Source organism: Durio zibethinus, chromosome 24 (assembly GCF_047325235.1).
Source record: "Durio zibethinus cultivar Kanyao isolate XHJ-2024 chromosome 24, ASM4732523v1, whole genome shotgun sequence".
NCBI lineage: Eukaryota > Viridiplantae > Streptophyta > Magnoliopsida > Malvales > Malvaceae > Durio > Durio zibethinus.
Window position 1 is genome coordinate 19608435 of NC_143185.1, and position 20960 is coordinate 19629394.

The window sequence follows — 20960 nt, forward strand, 5'->3', positions numbered from 1 at the left end:
CAGTTCAATTTAACGTTAGTGGTTCGATCCGGTCTGATCCGATTCAGATGGATCGATCATGGGCTGAAGGAGAAACAGATCATCGAGTCGAGTACTTGGATCCCGAGTCCGGTCACAGGTCGACACATGGATCCTCAGGGTTCAAAACGATGTCATTTTGGGCATTATTGAAACGACATCGTTTTGGGTTTAATCTTCTACATAAAAGTAAAAAAAAAAAATTCATTCATTCTTCTCCCTTCAGCAGAAAAAAAAAACTTTCCTTTTTTATTTTTTCAGCCAAAAAAAAAAGATCGATCAGCCCGCGCCTCCGTCGTCGTCGCTGCTGTTCGCCGGTTAGGGCCACTGTCACCGATGGTCGAAAAATCCCAAAAAACTCCAAAAAATCCTCTTCATCCCCTTAAACACAGATCTGGGCTTGGTTTCACCCGAAAGTACCTCAAATGACCTAAATCGACCTTCAAAGTTTCGACCAAAAAAATTATTTTTTTGTGTGTTTTTCTAGTTTGCCTTTTTTGTGTATTTTTGTAGGTGTATTTTGGTGCTAGGTTCTCCGTTCCAGAGGACTGTTTCTATTTTTTTTTTGTTTCTGTAAAATTTTTTTTACAGAAAGCTCTATTTTTTTTTTGTAAAAAATTTTTTTTACAATTTTTTTTTGGTTTCTTCCTCCTTTTGTTTGCAGATTACAAGCTCTATTTATAAAGCTTGATGGGATTCAAATCCCAGATCTTCTGGGATTCAAATCTTATTTTTCAACATAAAATTCACGCTTGCCAAGCGTGTTAGGCGGCTTGTCGGTCGACCATTGGTAGCTAGCGACGACGATTTTGGACTTTAGGAATTGTGCATTTAATGCACTAGATTTGAACTGGATAAGGAAGAAGAAAAAGAAAAAAAAAAGAAGAAAGAAAGAAAAAAAAGAAAAAAAAATAATAACAATAAAAAAATGGTGTTTACAATCATAATCTTTTAAATCTATATGATGTCAACTTTTTATTAATTTTTATTAATAATAAATACACAAATGACAAATGATGCTTTTAATAATAAAAGAAGATAAATATTTTATTTGATTGTTGTTTTTATTTATAAAATATCATTAATAACAAAATATTATTGATTATTTAAGGCATTTCTGGTTGGGAAATGCCTTAAATAGTCCCATTTATTTTTTTAAAATGAATTATTTAATATATTTTATTCAAAAGTACCTTCAATAAATATCATTTAAAAAATATAAATAGATTATTTAAAGTGTTTTTGAACCAAAAATACCTTAAATAATCTCTAATATTTTTTTAAAAGTGATTATTTAATATATTTTTAGCAAAAACACTTTAAATAATACTCTTTAATTTTTTGAAGGATATTATTTAAGGTATTTTTGATTAAAAATACCTTAAATAATTTTTAATATTTTTTAAAGGGATTATTTTAGGTTTTTTTTATTAAAAATACCTTAAATAATCTCTAATTTTTTTAAAAGAGATTATTTAAGACTTTTTTTTAATCAAAAATACTTTAAATAATCTCTAATATTTTTTAAAGGAGATTATTTAAGGTTTTTTTTGTCAAAAATATCTTGAATAATCTTTTAAAAAATATTAAAGCGATAAAAAGAGAAATTAAACTTACACCCTTATGGTTAATAAGCAAATTCTTTAACCTACTAAGTTATCCAATTTTCTAACCTACAAAAAATACCTTAAATAATATATTTTAATTTTTTGGACGATATTATTTAAGGCGTTTTTAATTAAAAATGCCTTAAATAATCTCTTTCATTACTTATAAGATTTGAGATAAAATATAAAAAAAATTTGAAGTAACTCAGTTAGTTAGAATATATGACTATTGACTATAAGATTGTAGGTTTGACATCTCACTTTAGTCTTTTATTTTTTAGGATCACTTATTTTTTTGAGGGATTATTTAAAGTATTTTTTTGGTCAAAAAATGCTTTAAATAATATTGATAAATTTTTTTAGAAAATTATTTTAAGGCGTTTTCTAGCAAAACAAAATCTTAAATAATCCCTAAAAAAATTAAACAAGATTATTTAATATGTTTTTAGCTAGAAAACACCTTAAATAATCCAAAAAAATTTGAACATGATTATTTTAAAGTATTTTTCATACCAAACGCTATTAATTGCAACATAAAAATTTTTTTTTAGCAATAAAAATCTACAACTAATTTACAGTTACTTTTAGACATACTTTTTAAAATAATAGTGACGATTTTATAATTTTTTATTCAGGTTAATTTTGAAAATAATGTAATTTTCTCTCCTGAAATCTTAAAATGTCATAGGGAGATATTAGTTTTTAATTTCGAGACTTTTGGTACTGTTAAAAATTTATCATTTTTTTCTTAAAATCATATTACCTTGAACTAAATATTAGAATCAAATACTTAACAGTAAGATTTCGAAGGAAAATACATGAATTCTTCCGAACCAAATGTCGCATTAGAATATGTTTGATGCGTAAAATTATGATATGATATGATAAAATAATATTATAATTAATATTAGATTAAATAATGTTATTTAATCTTGTATTTGATATATGCAAGAATTAAAATAAGATAATTTATTTATTAATTGAAATTATTTTTTTCAAAATTTATATAATTTAAATTATTAATATAAATTTAAAATGTATAACAGAATATGTAAATTTAATTTTATAAATTAAAAATAATTTTTTTTTATTTTGATATGATTAAATCATTTTATGTTAAAATAATGATTAATTCTCTTTACAATCTTATCATTTTTTATATATAAATATAATATAATATAAAATAATTATCATCTTATCTTATTAATAATTTTATGTATTATAGTTTTAATAAATAATTTTTTTATTTAAAATTAAATTTTAATCATTAAAAACGACAAATTTTCTGTCACTTGTCTTTTCAATTCAATTTTTATTCATTTCAAACCGCATATTATTGAATACTTTTTTAAAAGTTATAATTCAAATACTTAAGTATGTAATATTTTTAAAAATAAATTAAATTGGTAAAAATTTAGGTTACACGATAGATAAAAAATTTTTAAAAAATAAAAAATTTCATTATTATTGATATCTTATACTAATAAGATTATTATAAATTGCAAGAATTTTTAAAACATTTAATATTTAAGACTTTTTTTTTTTAATTTTAATGACGTTTGACAAAATGAAACTAAAATAAGAAAAATGCAAAAAAGGGAAGGAAGATTTTGCAATTCACACTTTATTAAAGAAAGAATCTACGTTGACGTCAGTGACGTGCCAGTCTCAATAGCAGTAGATAAGCAAAATTCATCAAAATTCCTGACACGTGGCACTATATAACCCCCAAATACCTTTTTTTTTTTTTTTTTTAACCTCTTCTCACCGCCTTTCTTGCTTTCTGGAAAATTTCTGATTTTCCTTCCCAAATACAAAAGATCACCAAATAAACACGAAAAAATAAAACTAGAATTTGCATTGTACACTTTCCGTTACTTTCTTTCTCTAAAAAACTTTCCCGAGAAAACTAACCAAACACATGGACACTTCGCCTGTCAACTGGGATGCACTCGACGCTCTCATCATCGATTTCGCCAAATCAGAAAACTTGATCGACGATACTTCGTCACCGTCTTCGGCTTCTCTCACCTCTCCTTCTATTTCTTCCTCTTCTTATCATTCGAGGTTAATTATACGACAGATCAGACGGTCGTTAGAGGCCGGTAACATTGACGCCGCTATCGATCTCCTTCGAGCTCACGCTCCTTTTGTCCTAGAAGATCACCGCCTTCTCTTTCGGTTACAGAAACAGGTTAATGTCCTAGTCCTCCATATTAATTAATAAAAATGTGCTTATGTGGAATTAGTTCTTTTGTTTTTGGAGTTAGAAAATTTACATCTTTGATTGATTTTTTTTTTTCTTTTGAAGAAATTTATTGAGTTTTTGAGGAAGGGAACAACGGAGGATCGTGGCTTCGCAATTGATTACATGAGGAAGTCTCTTGCTCCTTGTGCTCTCAATGCCTATCCGGTAATTTTTATCATTCATTTTTAATTATTTTTTTTATTAATTCTCATCTTGTTTTGTTAATTACTTCTAGAATTTGGAATTTGATATGGTATTAATAACAACTTTTGGACGCCTGCGATGTTAATTTTTGAATTGCGCACCTTGAATTATTATTATTATTATTATTATTCATGGACTTTTTTTATTTGAATTAATGTCATGGAAATAGTTCAAAATATATTTGGTAAAATCTCTGGAAAAATGGAGCGGGGGCGGTTTCATTTTAGTTGATTTTGGAAAAATAATGGACATAATGAGTGAACATGCTTTCGATTTTTAAAGATTCATTTTAATAAGTGGCATCTTATTGCCAACTCAAGTGCTTGTCTCATTGCTAAATGCTCAATCTGGTTTGAAAAGGTTGTTTCATTCTTTAGATAGTGGATTGTTATTTGATTTGGCGAAATAATGGATAAAGAGGAATAGTGAGATACTGTGCTATTATGATGATGAAAATTCGTTTCTTTAGTGGCATTTAGTAATCTGTAAAGAGAGTCCCTTCTTATTGTATTTGTCCAAAATTGTCTTCCTGCTTCCTTATATGCTTGTGTTTTACTGGATGCTTAATTGAGATTTGGAGGCTTGATTCATTCAAACCTAAGACAATCAATATTGTGTTTGGAAGATGAATAACTTCCTAGATATGTGTCTATGTTATTGACCATATGGAACCTGCGTAAATTCATTCAAATTACTATATATTAATGCTCTAGACTTGGGTGCTGTTGTGTTCTTTGAGAATTGACCTCAAAATGTTTATTTTACAATCAGGGATAAGGAGATCCAAATCTGTGCATTGTGTTACAAGTAGACTGTCAATGGAGTTGGTAACTTTTTCGGGTGGTATAGGCAGTCTAACTGCTGCTTATAGGATTATTTTTAGAATTGAATTAATGGTTGTAAATCATACCTATAAAACAATTAATTGAATTCAATTATATTCAGTTCATTTGGGGGTTCTGATAGATTTATGCATCATGTATTTAAGGAAGCATATGAAGAATTCAAGCACGTTCTACTTGTCTTCATATATGACAAAGATGATCAAAGTTCCCCTGTGGCAAATGAGGTGAGTCGGAATTTCTTCTCATAAACAATTTTTTGTATGATTGCTGAATAAGAGGATCTTGTGTTAACAAATTTGTGATTTATGTCTACAGTGGGCTGAGAAGAGGAGTTATGAGATTGCTGGATTAATGTCTTCTGTCTTAAGAGCTCATTTACGTGCATATAATCCAATATTTTCAATGACATTGAGATATTTGATAAGGTATTGCTGGAACTCTAGATAGATATAATTTCGTGGAATATTTTCACTGAGATGGTGTGCTCATTTGTATTGATTCTGATAAGTTTGCAATGGCTTTCCTGCATTTTTTAGCATACATAAAGCATTTTGCTTTCGACAAGGAATTTTATCACCCATTTCAAATCTTACTGAGAGATTGCTTCTTGAGGAACGTGACCTCCCAGCAATACCTCAAGAGAGTTTGTATGAGGCACAACCGTTTGATGAGGTGCAGATTTTTCCTAGCTAGGGTGTTTAGATGTTTCTTGGGGATAAAATGAGTCATATATTAGTATGGATTTATGCTTGAATTTGCAGTGCTACGCATTTATATGTTAGGTCACATGGATGCCTGTAATATTTGTGTGCTTATTTTGAAATTCAGGTGGATATACAAGCTCTTGCACAAGCTGTAGAGCTTACAAGACAAGGGGCTATCGATAGCTTGAGATTTGCCAAGGGTGATCTGCTTCAGGCATTTCAGGTTGTTGAAACATTTAGCAATCTAATCCCTCCCTCCTGCTAATACCTTATTTTTGGAAGTTGGGTTTTTTGCATTGTCTCTGTACTTCAATCAATGGTGATACCTGTTTTCCCCATAACTCTTTTGACGAGTGTCAAAAGAGTAGGTTTTTTCATTGAATAAAAGTTGGAAAATGTGGGTTTCAACATCAAATCTGAATGTCCATTGCAATATGTGCCTCCTCTTTTAGTAATTGTTTAACTATTAACTTCAGATTTATTCTGGATATGAGGATGTCCACTTAATATTTCACATTCTAAATATCTTTCACAAGCATGCATCACTTAATCTTTCTGGGTTGTGGCCTAGAGTCGCTCGTCATTTGTTGTTTTCAGGCTTTCGATTGTTAATATTATGACTATGCATGCAGAATGAAATATGTCGAATGAGATTGGATGCTGCCATGCTTGATGAACTTGTTCGTGAGTACTGTATTTACAGGGGAATTGTGGAATCTGGTATTCTCATCCCATCTAGTGAAACTTTAACATCAATTTCTTTTCACTATATCCTTCTTATCGGAATTCTGATCAACTTGTCCTTCCTCAGGAGTGCAAACACTTTCTGAACCTTTGAAACTCAATCCACCAGAGTCTGGGTGTTGTTCATCACGGGACTGTTCCTTTGATGTGGATTATAACAGTGCTAAGTGTTCAAATAGTGAAACTTCTGTTATTACTGATCTGAGTAGCACGCAAGGAACTGATGTTGAATTAAGATATGCTGCTGAGCCAGCCAACAACCTTGAAGATTGTAGCACCAGTGGGTCACATCAGTCTGAAAATTCGAGGCTGCTGAGAAACAGAAGCCATGAAAGTGGTGAAAGAAGTAAACGTAAGCGATGGAGGGGAAGACCTGATGAGCTAGATTTAATTTCTGATGTTCATTTTAACCGATACAGTAAGCAAGAGATTAGCACTGCAATGCAAGTTGCCAGCACAACTATATCAAATATACAACAGGTAAATTTTGAAAATTTTCTTGTTACTATTTTTATGATAGATTGATAGATAACAGCATATGTTTTATTCTGCAGGGAGTGGAAAATACCAATGGGGAAGACAAATTTGAAACTGTTCTGGGGATGAAGGAACTAGCTAGCAGAGGAATGGCTGCCGAGGTTGTGGAGGAAATTAATGCATTGGATCCAAACTTCTTTGTGCAAAATCCTGTTTTGCTATTCCAACTCAAGCAGGTCAGTTGATTTTACACTGGCAGGGGCTTCATTAATTAAAACTTCAGGGTAAATATCTGTTTAAATTGTCAATAAAATGCAAAGAATGTTAGTTTGACTGTTCTGTTTGTTTTAGATTGAATTTCTAAAACTGGTTGAATTGGGTGATCATTCTGGTGCGCTAAGGGTTGCATGCTCCCATTTAGGCGCCTTAGCCTCCAGTGACCCCAGTTTGCTGAAGCCCTTGAAGGAAACTTTGTTGTCACTGCTTCGACCAAATGAAGATGCACTTGTGACAGGCTTTCCTTTACGTGCTCTTGCAACTTCACTTCAGGTACACTAAAATTCGTAATTTTGCAGATTATGCCTGGGTTGTAATCGTAGGTTATTTTTAGTTACATTGTGCTCTCTGGATTTATGGTTAATCATGTATACAAATATTTTCCCTTTCTGTATAAAACTTAATTGTGTATGATTTTTTAATCTTGGTTAGGTTGCTTTTGGAAAGAGGCTTGGCATTGAGGAGCCTCAGCTTATGAGGATAATGAGGGCAACGCTTCACACACATTCTGAATGGTTCAAACTTCAAATGTGTAAAGATCCCTTTGAAAGTCTCCTGAGAATCGATTTTTTGAAGGAAAATAATGCGCCTGTGCTAACTTCCTTGGCCACATCAAAGTCAAATACCGATTGTTGTACCCTTGGGTCTTCACAAGCTACTGTCTCTTCAACTACCCGTGTTTCAGATGATGGTGGTAGTCCAAATCAAGCATCATCGAGAGATGTCATTTGTGATGAGAATGCAATACTTAAAGTGATGGTAAGTTAACTATGTTCGCTCATGCATGAACAGTCATACACTAAGCTCTTTCTGGAAAAAAAAAAAAAAACAAAAACAAAAACTTTGATCATTTCCTCCCCTTCTACTATGGATTCCAAGGAAGTTAAGAACTCGAGTTCCTTGTTGGAGGTGGTGTACATTCTGTCACTATGGTTTAGTCAGTACATTCATAAAACGTTACTTAATTGGTCTCATCTGTTGCATTCATTAACTCGTACTCTCCTCTTGCTATTAAAGCTTGTCAGACGATTGGGATTGGCTCCTCTAATATTTAGGATGAATGGTAATTACAAATATTTCTTTTACTGGTTTGACGCAGGAATTTCTTGCTTTGCCAAGGGCTGATGCAATTCATCTCCTTGCACAATACAATGGAAATGCTGAGACAGTAATCCAGCAAAATGAATGGTAATTACAAATATTTATTTTGCTGGTTTGACGCAGGAATTTCTTGCTTTGCCGAGGGCTGATGCAATCCATCTTCTTGCACAATACAATGGAAATGTTGAGACAGTAATCCAGCAAATATTTTCAAAGATTTACTTGTAAACAAACAGTTCTGTAAGTTTGAGGATTTTATTTGTTTATTTATTATAAAAAAAAATGGAAATCGCTGTGTTATTACAAACATGTACTTCCATAGTTTCATCCAACAAATAGAATCGAGGAATACAGAGCACACAGTAAGGCTTTATAAGAAACATATTCTTAAGAATTAGAAATGTTGGCCTGCCGTGATTTTGACTCCCTCAGTTTCCTTTCATCTGACAGTAGTTTTGCAAACCTAGAAGTACCAAAATCCATGATTTAGTAACATCTACCAGAGATAAAAATAAATAAATAAAGAAAGAATAACAAAGGGAAGAAATTGAATGATCATATACCTTTGCAGTGCTTCCTCATTGGATCCACCATTTTCAACTGGTTCGTAGAGGCCGGTGTCCAAATTGATGCGTGAAACAGTTTTGTTGAGCAAGTTCTCACCTACTTTTACAAGGTTTTCCAAATTCTCCTTCGTGGCTAAATCGACGGAGGCCAAATCCCCTCTTAGCGTGTCATCCTAGTTTTCCATTTATAATGAAAATCATGAAGGAAATGAGACAAGAATTATAACAAAACACCTATTTTATATTAATTGTAAAACTTAAGCTTTGATTGATCATCCTACAGCGAATCAATTACTCTGGATATTCTAGGATTAGTTATTTCCCATGTGTGTTTCTTTCCGCGACATACATACATTTATGCTGTATGTGTGTACGTATATATATAATTTCCCCTTTGTTCCTTCCTATCTGCCAGTTGTATTTGGTTAAAAGAATACAATAATGGAAGCTTACATCGATCCGGAGATACTTGTCCTCTGAATGAAGGGCTTGGAAAACCACAGAGATATGGTAGTCAACCATATCCTTGCCTGCTTCGTTATAACAATCAATTATTGGAGAATGATTGTTCTCATATAACCAACCTATTGCACCCCATTTGGACGCCATTTTAGCATTGTATTTCTTTTCAAGTCTGTTCGACCCTGCCCCAAGCGAAATCACAAGAAATCGATTATAATCCAAGGGCTTCATAGGGGAAAAATCGGGGTTCTCCTTCATTATCTGTTTGGTCACTTCACGAATAGCAACCAATGTCTGATCGAGATCAAATTAAGGGCAACAATAGCTTGTCAGCTGTCTCGATTGGTTTGGAGAAATCAGACTTATAAATTCTTTTTATATTAAGATATTTTACTTACGGGATTGTTAGCTGCAATGCCTCCGTCAATAAGGTTGAATTCTGCTTCGTTGTTCTTGAAATAATAAGAAGGGAAGTAAGTTGGTGCTGCAGATGTGGCTATGCAGATGTCTGATAACAGAGCGTCAATGTCTGGATTGATCGGAACCTGCAAGGGCAAAATCTCGACTGTGTTATTGCTTGGCTGGTAGGTTTGACCACGCATAAATTTAACTGTATACCAACTAAAGCCTTCTTCAATCCTCCCTAAAAGGTTACTAATCGTTTTGGAAAGGTTCATTAGAATATCAAGATGAAACCTGATAGGAGGAAAAGATTGTAGGCTGGAGTTTCCTGATGTCAAAAGTAGGAATAGCCACCCTGGTCAGGGTTTGATGCAATTTTGTGCTCCCTAATATGTCTCTTATCAGCTTGTAAAGATACTTTCCGTCGTATCTTGGTCCTGTTAGAACTTTTGATAGCTTGGCAGCCCAAGCCAGCATCCCACTGTGTCATCGAAAAGCCAGGAATGGAATAAAAGAACAGCTTAAGTTGCTTGCTGGAATTGAGAAGAAAAGAAATAAAGAAGAATTAAGCAAGCCTGGAATATCAAAGGTATCTTTGTTTATCCTATGATGTACCTTTCCTGTGGGAAAATTCTAGGGCCGTTTTTAAGGTAAAATGGCACTATATCTTTAGCAGCATATAGAGGACGGCCATTTTCATTTGGGGCAGCTAACATGGCTGTTATGAGACCACCAGTGCTGGTTCCTGCGATTACGTCGAAGTAATCTGCAAGCCTAACATCGTTACCATCCAGTTTCTGTTTTCAATACGACAACGAAAGCTTTACATTTAGAACCAAATTAACAAACAACATCGTCAAAACATACATAAATTTGTCTATAAATTATCGTTAAACATGAGTATTGGTGGTGACATTTTCATCTGTTACCTGAAGTTCGGATTCAAGTTTAGCAAGAATAACTCCAGGAATGATTCCTCTGATGCCCCCTCCATCAATACTGAGTATAGTGGTAAGATTTCCAAATGTTGGTGGTTGGATTTTTAAAGATGATCTTCTCTCCATTTTGGTTGTTCTTTACAACTTCAAGGACCCGAAAAATGTTTAAGAAAACAGATATGCGAGACAGGATGATTGATATTATTGAGGCAAAGATGACAGAAAATATCAAACAAACAATGTATTTATAGAGAGACTTGCATATTTAGTCAGCTTAACTGGTGAATGGATGACTTTGATTTGATTAACCAAAGAGTTGGCAAGCTGAGGAACTTCTTCGAAGCCTTCAGCATTATCCTCGCTCCGTAACCTGGCTCTAGCTATAGTATTTAAAAAATGAAACAAATTAAGCTGACCTGACCTGGACCAATTGATGGGTTCAGATTGAGGTTACAAAGTTACAACTGTTATAGTTTTTAACGAACAAATTTTTTCTATTAATAGTTAACAATCAGTGTATAAAAATTAAGATAAAATATTCGGATAAAAAACAAAATTTATTAATAAATTAATAAATTTTTAATTTCAATGATGCCAATTTAATCATTGATAAACTCAATTATAAAAAGAATACTAAAACTGTTAGATCAATTATTAACGCCCAAGCTACCCTACAACAGCTTGGCTAAGTAAAATTCATCCTTATACACACATAATTCGCCATTTACAAAATAATTGGTTTCCTAATCAAAAATTAGGATTAAACCAAACAAAGGTAATTAATTAAATAAGTTCAAAGATTAAAACACATGGAGAGTCCATATTTTAATGGCATATCCGGAATCTTACCTCAGCATACCGATTAAATTAGAGCCCTAAAACGTTTGCATCGTGTTTGGTAGAACAGAAAAATAAAAAAAAAGAAAAGAAAAGAAAAAAGAAAAAATTATTCTCTTTTCTTCATGATTTGTTTGATAGAATAGAAGTAAGAAGGCATAAGAAAAATTAGTGGATTTGTACATTTTTTTTTTAAAGTTCATTTAACGTAAATTAATAATTTTAATTATATCTTTACCCCTATCCTTATTTCTTTATTTTTTTAATATTTTTTCTTACTTCATATCAAACACAATGGAAGAAAAGTGAATTTTCTTCCTCTCTTTCATTTTTTTTCCTTGCTACCAAACATATTGTTAATCTATTCAAACAACCGAATTTCTTCCGTATGTCAAACTTGTTATTTAATCTTATTAAATAGGAGAATATCGATGACATCTTCATTTCTGTCCCACATGTATTTTCTTTCTTATTTGACTTGTTTTCCCACACTTTCTCCCTCTACTCATCAATCATGGCTACACCAAACATATTGTTAATCTATTCAAACAACCGAGTTTCTTCCGTATGTCAAACTTGTTATTTAATCTTATTAAATAGGAGAATATCGATGACATCTTCATTTCTGTCCCACATGTATTTTCTTTCTTATTTGACTTGTTTTCCCACACTTTCTCCCTCTACTCATCAATCATGGCTACACCAACCAATTCCATTATATTCAAAGGGTTTATCACCCGTGAAAGATGTGACACTCTAATATCATATCAGAAAATTTAAATTTATATTTGTATGACATATTTTGTGAGATAAAATTTTATAATTTTTAAATTAAAACGAACAATATTTCATAAATTAAGTGTAGATCTTCATAAAAAATATATATACTAACCATAATAATCATGCATGATATCATTAGGTTAATTAAAAATGCTTTCACTCAGTTTCTTCAAATCATTTTTCCTAAGTAAAATCTGCCTCTGTAATAATTAGTTAAGTATTAAGCTAACCATGCGTGTAAAACTACTAAATCACATGTTATTTTGCCTTGATCCTCCTTATAAATATGTTTAAATTTTGCCATGGAAGGTTTAGCTTGGTCTTCTATGACTAGGTAATAAAAAAGAGTTCCATAACCCATTAACTTCTTTATATTCAAAAAGAAAAAAGAAAATATTTTTACATGATTATTTCTTTTGTTTAAGACAAAAAAATATTAAACTAAATTCGAAATTTAATTTAATTGATTTATGCAATCATTTTTAAAAGATAACATTTAATCGATTTGAGATTCAAATTTAACACCTGTAACTACTTCCCTTTTCTCTTTACGACAACATTTTTGTATTTAAAAAAGTGAGTTTAAATTAGATTGATTTAGAGATATGGAAGATGAATAGATAATAAGAGTAGGAGGATAATCTTATAATTGTTAATATGGAATTTCTGGATTCATATATGGCAGTTGACCAATCAAATTCAATTTCTTAATAAACTAAGTTCATCTATTGTTCCCCTGTGTAAATGAATGTTTCATGTCTGTTGTACCCAACACCTTTTTATAATTAATTCGGGGATGATTCAGATTAGAAATTATAAAATTTTTTTACTCTAAGGCTATGTTTGGTAGAAGGGAAAGAGGAAGGAAGAAGGGAAAGAGGATATAAGAAATAATTATGTTCTTTTCATCATTTCCTTCATTGGGTAGGAGGAAAATGAAAAAAGAAAAGAAAAATTAATGGATTTGTACTTTTTTTTTTCTCAAATTCAATTATTTCAAGAAAAAAACACTCATTCAACTTAAAATAACAATTTTATTTATAACTTTTTATTTATTCTTTTTCTTTCTCTTTATTTTTCATCATTCATATCAAATAAAATAAATGAAAATTAACTTTTTTTTTTCCATCATTTTACTCAGCGATAAGATAAATGTAGCCAATTTTTGTTGAATAATGAAGGGGCAAATCCAATGGGCTCATAAACTAATGGTTCTGGGCTCTGAACCAACTCTTATTGGGCTTTTGGTATCTACATAGGCCCATTATGGTTATAAATGGACCCAAAAAACTATCACTGATAGACAACCAGTAGTATGTTTCGAGCCTATATAACCATTAGTAAAGCCCATATAACTCTGTTGGAAGAGCCTTTAGGCCCATTACAACTCCACCAATTTTTATTTTAGTTTATTTTTCAAAGGAATAACAAAAAAAAAAAAAAAGAAGGAATAATACACAGCGTTAGAAATTAGAAAAGGACGATCCAAAAACTTTTGCTAAAAATAGTGAGTGCACATTTTTTTCAAATAAAAAAATATTAAAAATTTTAAAAATATATTTATTAAATATTATTTTTTTAAAATAATTATATAAAATAATTAAATTTAAATTTAAATTTAATAAAATTAATACATTTCACCGACACAATGAAAATATAAAACATTTTTGTTTCTTTTTACTTCTAATTTTGAAAACTTCTCATGTTTGATAGATTATTTTAATCGAAAGCCATATGTCCCATATGATCATGTGAGATAACATAATGGATTTGATAATTTGTATATTTATATTGTATAAAATATTAAAATTTATATATTCTTATCATATATTATATGAAAATTATTTATTATAATTTATATCAATATAAATATATAAAATATATTTTTTATTAAATTATAAATAATAATTATTAAAATTTTAAAACATATTAATTTTATATATTTTATTCATATCATATTCATATCGTATTTTAAATTATTAAATTTACTTAAGAATCTCCGACAACAACGCTTAATCTCTTAATAATACTACTTAACAATGTTTTCTCACCTTCTTCCCGCCCAAAGCCAAAACCCCAACCCAACCACAACCAGCAAAACAAACGACCCCGCCAAAGATTATGTTTCTATTTTATTTCTGATCATTAATGTTTTCCCACCATATAAATATACAAAAATGTTAAAACTTGCATAGATACCACAAACATATACAGCGTGGGGTTCACGTCGCCAGACATCAGATATCCAATGTTTAATGATATATAATATTTTTGGTTTTTGTGATTATTTAACTTGGATTCTTGTAAAAACTTCAGATTTAAGGAAAAGGGCTGTAAATCCAAAACATATGAACTGGCTAGGTCGTCCAACAAAAGGGCTACAATGGAGGCGCTGGCTAGAGGCTAAGGATCAAACCTTTCCAGTGCTGCCCACCTACAATCATATATTATTATGTTTAGGTTTAAATTTCGAAATATATTATTATGTTTAGGTTTAAATTTCGAAATCTATAATTTTTTTAAAAAATTTAAATTATGATTTTTTGAATTAAAAAATTAATCATACATAGAGATATATGAATATATGCACCTGTTAAAACGAATTTTTGTACCTTACAAAATTTCACGGAAAGGAGTTGAATGAAATTAATAATGCAAGGTCCAATTAACATTGTTAATAACTAACAAAATTGGTCCCATGCTTCAAAAGCAAATTTCCCTTATTTGGAAGCAAAATTAAGAGAAATTTTCATTTTTCATTTTCATGGGAAAATTATATTCTGTCATCCACTACTGAACAAAACAAGTCATTTTCTGTTCTCTTTTCAAAGGGAGATTTATGGTTACATCAATACTAGAAATACATGTCACTAGAAAAAGCTTGAACTTTTTTGAAAATGGCATACTTTCAAGGCAAACTTTATGTATACAAAGCTCAAAACTGTATGAAACCTTAATATATATATTTTTTAAATATGCTGACTTTTCTCTCTCCCTTTTTCTTTTTAATTTATTAATTCATGAAAAAGGTGTTTAAATATGCAAAAACTAGTCTTATAAAATTAAAAATTGTTGAAGTAATGAACGTGCACACTATCCATTCCTCAATCATCAAAATTTCCTTTATGGAAAAGTTGAAGAACAACTCATTGTCATTAATAATGGTCATGCCATGCGTGACAACACGGTTGCCAATAGCCTACCCTCAAGCCTTTTTAAATTTCCTTTTGATATTTGCATATAGATATAGTCTAATTAAAATGTTTTAGTTCAAATGATTGATTTGAAAAAAAAAAATCAGCTAATTATTAAGACCCTCTATTATTGTTGCCACTGATCTTGAAGAATATTCTAGTGGTTAATTTGATAGAGTTATTTATTCATTTCAAAGGAATTAATTATCAAAATTTAGGTAGGTGTGTTTGGAGGAATGGGGGCCTTCAAGCAAATATCATTATTTATATTAAATGTTAATTTTGAGTCACGATGCACGCATTACAAAATAGTTTCATTATTTAAAAGAATTGTAAATGTTAAAATTTAAATTTTATTTATATTAAATGTTAATTTTTTAAAATTTTGTTAATTAAATTGTTTAAATAATTATCCAAGTAAAAGAAAAAAAAAGGAAATAATACTTAAGAAGAAGTCTACTCTTGGCTGCTTAGTTACTTGTAATCAGGACTCATGGATGATCAAGACATAACAACAATCCAATCCAAACCAATTCCAATTCCTTTCCAACAAGATTGTTGCTTTGGCTGGTTTGAATTTAAATAGATTTGGGTAATTGGTTGAATGAAAAAAAGGATCTTGTTTGCTTTTAATCCAAAGCTTCAATCATGGAAACATATTTATGCTAATCTCAAAGATGTTAACAAAATAATCATGTGATGAATATCAGATGAGGTCTTGTTACTTAAAAAAAAAAAAAGAAAAAGAATTATCAATGAGAATTATAACTTAGGTTTAACACTATACAATCGTTAAAAAAAAAAATCTAATTCCATCCATTTGTAGTAAACTTAAAAAAAAAAATTGAATGATGAAAATAGCATCTAACAAAATATAAATTAATTAAAAACACTACAAAATAAAAATGAAAAAAAAAGTAATCAAGAAACCAAAGGCAAAGTCAAGGAACAGTCTGTAGCTAGCTTCCACTTGACACGCCCGATGGCCGTGCGCTTTTAGTTAGATTCAAGTTGCGAACACTGCTGGGGCCTTGGCCAGATTTCAGGCATATGTTTCTTTCGTACAAGTAGTAAAACATTAGATAAACAATCAGAAAACAAGTTAAAAAGCAGCTGTTTCACTTCATGTCATTGTTTTTCACGAGACAAATGAGAGAAAGGAAGACTTAACTTTGCTCCAATCTAAACGTAACAAGGATTTTGCCTCTTCTGTTTGGCTTCTTCTTCTCTTTCTTTTCTTTGGTCGTAGCTTTCTTTGGGGTTGTTTTAATATCTGAGAATAAAAAGGAAAAGGAGATGGATAGTACCAATGAAGCGTCTTCTTATTCGGCTTTGTGATTATATATACACTTTATTCTCTTCCTCTTTTTTCTTCTGGGGTTGCTCCAGCTTCTGCAAAAATAGCAATGGCTGAGTATATCTCTTTAGTCAACAAGGTACCCTTGTTATTTTCACTTAAATTCTCTTTCTGGGTTTTTATTTTCTTAGTTGGGTTATTAATAAGTTTTTTGTTTTATGAAAAGAAGTGGGGTTCTTTTGAAATGCTTGAAAAAAACTCAAAATTTTGTTAAATGGCCCTGGATTGTGTTGGTTGCTGTTAGAGCTCAATTTTTATTGAAGAAAATGTTTGATTTTTCTTGATTTCCTATTCAAACCTTTTCTTTTCTAAAGTCAGTATTTCAGCTTTGTAAATAATATGTTGATGGGGTTTGAAGGATAACACTTTCTTTTACCTGTTTGCATGTTTGGTTCTGGGTTTTCTCTTTTTGCTGATTCTTATGCTTGTTTGTATACTTGAATTTAGAGTTTTATATATACTATTATCTATCTGTTTAAAACCAAAATTGCATTTTTTTTTTTCTGTGTAAAATCACTAAATTGGCTACTGTTCTAACTTTACTCTTGTATTTTTTTCTATTTCTTTTTTCTTTCCAGGCACCTTTCCTTTTTAGCTTGCCTACTTTACATCAGTTTGAAATATTTCTCATAATATTTTCCCTTATTTTCTACTAAAAATATTTGGTTGCATGCCAATTTTTTTTTAACCTCTTATCGCTATCTCCTTCAATTTTATGATAATTTGGGTTAATATGTTCTCTTTTTCTATGCAGGACACTCTAATTATAAAGCCTTCTAAGAAATCTCCATCTTTCTTGAGGTCAATACTTTTATTGTTTGCTATGGTGTGTGGTGTTTATATCTGTATAATCTGTTTAAAGCAGATAAGTACAGCCACCAAGATCAAATTTCAGAACATCCAAGTCATTGAGAGGCCTTCTTCAGATGGTAGCATTACTACACAATTAGAAGCTCAAATTCCTACCTTGCATTATCCTAAACCTGAAACTTTTAGCAGGTAAGCAAGAATACTTTTATTTTGGATTTTGCTTTTAGTCATATTTTCTCAAGTTTTGCTATTGATATTTGGTCCTTTTCCAGGGGTGAATGCACACGAAATCCGGTACGCTTCTTTGCCATATTGTCGATGCAAAGGTCAGGAAGTGGATGGTTTGAGAGCATGCTAAATAGTCATATTAATATAAGCTCAAATGGGGAGATATTCTATGTAATGGATAGGAGGCAGAATATTTCAACTATTATACAGACTTTGGAGAAAGTATATAATTTAGACTGGTTCAATAGTGCTTCCAAGAATGAGTGCTCTGCTGCAGTTGGCTTCAAGTGGATGCTGAATCAGGTATATAATGTGGTTGAATTTACAATTATGATAGTGACAATTTTCCATTACGATAGATCAGCTATGTGGTCAATGCTTAATCTTGTATTCATTCCTGGCTCAAATATCATTGCGTGTCAGATGTTCTGCCTTATGACTTGAAATTTGATTCACATAGATGGGTAGGTTCATATTTTTCTTATTTTTGTTTTAGTCTTGACCAAGTGATTATATGAAGTTCAAGTGAGAAAAGTGATGGCTTGTTGTCAAGTTGTCAGAATTGAATGAGAGAGGATCAAAGCTAATGATCTATTTGGTATTAGCATGATGTATACACATAAGGGAGTTTAGTCAGTCATAGTTTCAGATACGTTTGTGTTACTGTTTGGTCTATCTTAGAACTTTTTTTAATAAATAAAAAAAAAGTTTGAAGAATTCCCTTCGTAAAAGAATTGGTGAGGCTTTGGCTAGGAGACATCTAATTGTCCTTGAATCAAGTTATAATGGAATTTCAGGTAAAATCTTTAGGTAAAGGTGCCCAGTTCAGATTTGCTTGTCTTCTTGTATGTTCTGGATCATCTGAGAAAACTTTAGTTATTTCTAGATATCTGATTTTCCCGTCTTCAAATTTTGCACAGTGAAACTAAAATTAAGATGGTCACAATCCTATGTAACAGATGTAAATTATTTGTATTTCAGAGCTGCTTGATGGTCTATAGCTAACTGCTAGACGTATCTTTATACAGGGATTGATAGAGCACCATAAAGAAATAGTAGAATACTTCAATCATCGGGGTGTTTCTGCAATATTTCTCTTCCGAAGAAATTTGCTTCGAAGGATGGTTTCATTGCTTGCAAATTCGTATGATCGCTATGCTAAGCTATTAAATGGAACCCACAAGTCTCATGTTCATTCAACGAAAGAGGTCTCTGTCCCTAGCCCACTCTCTCTCTCTGATGTCTATCACAGACTTACTCATTTTTTCGCTTTTTCCTTCTTGGACAATCTTGAACTTATTGCTAGTCTCGCAATGTAGGCTGCTGTTCTTTCAAGTTACAAGCCAGTAATCAATTCTACATCATTAATAAGTGATCTGAAAGAAGTGGAGATGGCTGCTGTCCAGGCTTTAGACTACTTCAATAGCACCCGTCACATGGTTTTATACTATGAGGATATTGTCACAAACCATACGGTAAGGATTGTAAGGAGTTTTCATGAAATATTTATAGCATTTCCTGAATGTTAAACAATTTTCAAAGATTAAATTACGCGTAATAGTTCCATTTGGAACTTAGATTCATTAGTTTTCTCTATATTTCATTAACTATGTATCTATATTAATGGTATTTTCACGTAAGCATTCTCTCTAACTTGTGCCTCTGCTCGATATCAATGTTTCTCATGGTTTTACCAGAAGCTAAAAGATGTTCAAGCGTTTCTAGGCCTCCCACAGATGGAATTAACTAGTCTCCAGGTCAAAATACACAAAGGTTCATTATCTGATTCTGTGGAGAACTGGGATGAAGTGAAGAAGACACTAAATGGGACAGAATATGAGAGTTTCCTGCACGCTGACTGCTAAGAAATAAGAATGACTCCATTGCTAACAAAAATAATGGTGTGGATACAATCTTCGGTAATGCTTATATCTGACGCTGACCGGACATTCACCCTGTTTGAAAATTTTGGCTGCCATGAAGGCATGATTGTTCACCATACTGGCAACACTCAGGTGATCAATACCGCGTTGAGCCCTGTACCATTTCTTTTCTTTTCAATTGAATTTTATTGATCATATAGACAGCTTGTATATGTCAGCTAATGAATATTTGGTTGAATCAATTGTTCATCCTTAAATAGTGGTTTTATATATCCTTTCATGTCCATCAGGCTTTTGCATTTTCGGATTACTGTTTTGGTCTTGACTTCTCAGTTACTCCCTTGGTGTGCTACACACACGAAGACCATCAAGATTTGTGAAACTTGACTGGCGAAAAAAAAAAAAAAAACTCTTCAATATTTGCTTTAAAAAATTGTTTCACACACTGAAACCATTGCCACTAAAAAGATTGTCATCCTTGTTTTGGTCTCGGTCGTACCTAAGTGAAAGGGATGCGATGAACGTGAGCGTGTCTACTTTCATGTTATTGATTGTTTCATTGTTTATGCAAAGGACCCAACATCCATTATAAATCTGTCTCAATCCCCACAAAAAAGTTCTTTTAGCGCTGGCCTTGACTTTAGCTAGACTTCGCAATTAGTGTTTTTTTTTTTTTTTAAATATTAAAATTTATATATTTATATTATATTTTATATGAAAATTATCATAACTTTTATAGATGCGTAAATGTAAAATATATTTTATTTTTATTAAATTTATATATATTAATTATCATAATTTTAAATTATATCATTTTTATATTTTATTTTTATATTATATTTATATCTTGTTTTTTATCGGCTTGAGTAGGAAATTAACGGTTTTCTCATTTGGACCCTTCAACATGAAACTAGGGCTATTCCTTTCTGGCTTTTTCAAAATGTTGGGCTGCCTTGAATAAGAAACAAATTGTAAACAGGCTTTACAAGCCCAATTTTAGTACATCTTTGCGTTGTCGAAAAAGGATGTGTGCAGTCATACTGTGGACCACGCATCCAGAAAGCAAGGATCTGCAAAAGGCCAGGATTTTCCAATATATTAGTGGATGAGAACTTGTCTTGTCACGATGATAAAAAGGAAGCTCCAAAGGAAAAGCATGAAGTAAAATTACTTTAACTTGCAAATAGATTGTGATAATTTATGTTTTATATTATGTAAAATATTAATAATTTATATATTTGTAAAATATTTTATAAAAAATTATATGTTATAATTTTTA

At 31.1% G+C, this 20960-nt stretch overlaps 3 protein-coding genes across 6 annotated transcripts; 2 read left to right on the forward strand and 1 right to left on the reverse strand.

The window, feature by feature from the left end:
• Positions 1–3408: 3408 nt before the first annotated feature.
• Positions 3409–8537, forward strand: LOC111317118 (uncharacterized). Of its 3 annotated transcripts, none has more exons than XM_022919470.2 (12): positions 3414–3819; positions 3937–4038; positions 5066–5146; positions 5238–5347; positions 5459–5594; positions 5751–5849; positions 6259–6346; positions 6438–6850; positions 6925–7083; positions 7199–7396; positions 7556–7882; positions 8223–8537. In XM_022919470.2, exons 1-12 carry the CDS (start codon positions 3547–3549, stop codon positions 8313–8315), a joined length of 2079 nt encoding a protein of 692 aa, XP_022775205.1. In that variant the 5' UTR covers positions 3414–3546; the 3' UTR covers positions 8316–8537. The 3 variants fall into 3 exon arrangements, with proteins under 3 accessions (XP_089609693.1, XP_022775205.1, XP_022775207.1); XM_022919472.2 differs by lacking the exon at positions 3414–3819 and adding an exon at positions 4849–4973; XM_089753567.1 differs by lacking the exon at positions 7199–7396 and having other exon boundaries at positions 3409–3819.
• Positions 8538–8557: 20 nt separating this feature from the next.
• On the reverse strand, positions 8558–11125 carry LOC111317119 (patatin-like protein 1). The gene is made up of 7 exons (XM_022919474.2): positions 10584–11125; positions 10270–10451; positions 9949–10135; positions 9651–9797; positions 9244–9546; positions 8788–8963; positions 8558–8687 (listed from the first exon to the last, which is right to left on the reverse strand). The coding sequence occupies exons 1-7, from the start codon at positions 10716–10718 to the stop codon at positions 8612–8614; spliced, it is 1206 nt and encodes a 401-aa protein (XP_022775209.1). The 5' UTR covers positions 10719–11125; the 3' UTR covers positions 8558–8611.
• Positions 11126–16536: 5411 nt separating this feature from the next.
• LOC111316208 (uncharacterized) lies at positions 16537–19970 on the forward strand. Of its 2 annotated transcripts, XM_022918219.2 has the most exons (6): positions 16537–16839; positions 17515–17759; positions 17843–18101; positions 18827–19006; positions 19118–19273; positions 19496–19970. In XM_022918219.2, the coding sequence occupies exons 1-6, from the start codon at positions 16810–16812 to the stop codon at positions 19661–19663; spliced, it is 1038 nt and encodes a 345-aa protein (XP_022773954.2). In that variant the 5' UTR covers positions 16537–16809; the 3' UTR covers positions 19664–19970. The 2 variants fall into 2 exon arrangements, with proteins under 2 accessions (XP_022773954.2, XP_089610054.1); XM_089753928.1 differs by lacking the exon at positions 16537–16839 and having other exon boundaries at positions 17359–17759.
• Positions 19971–20960: the final 990 nt, after the last annotated feature.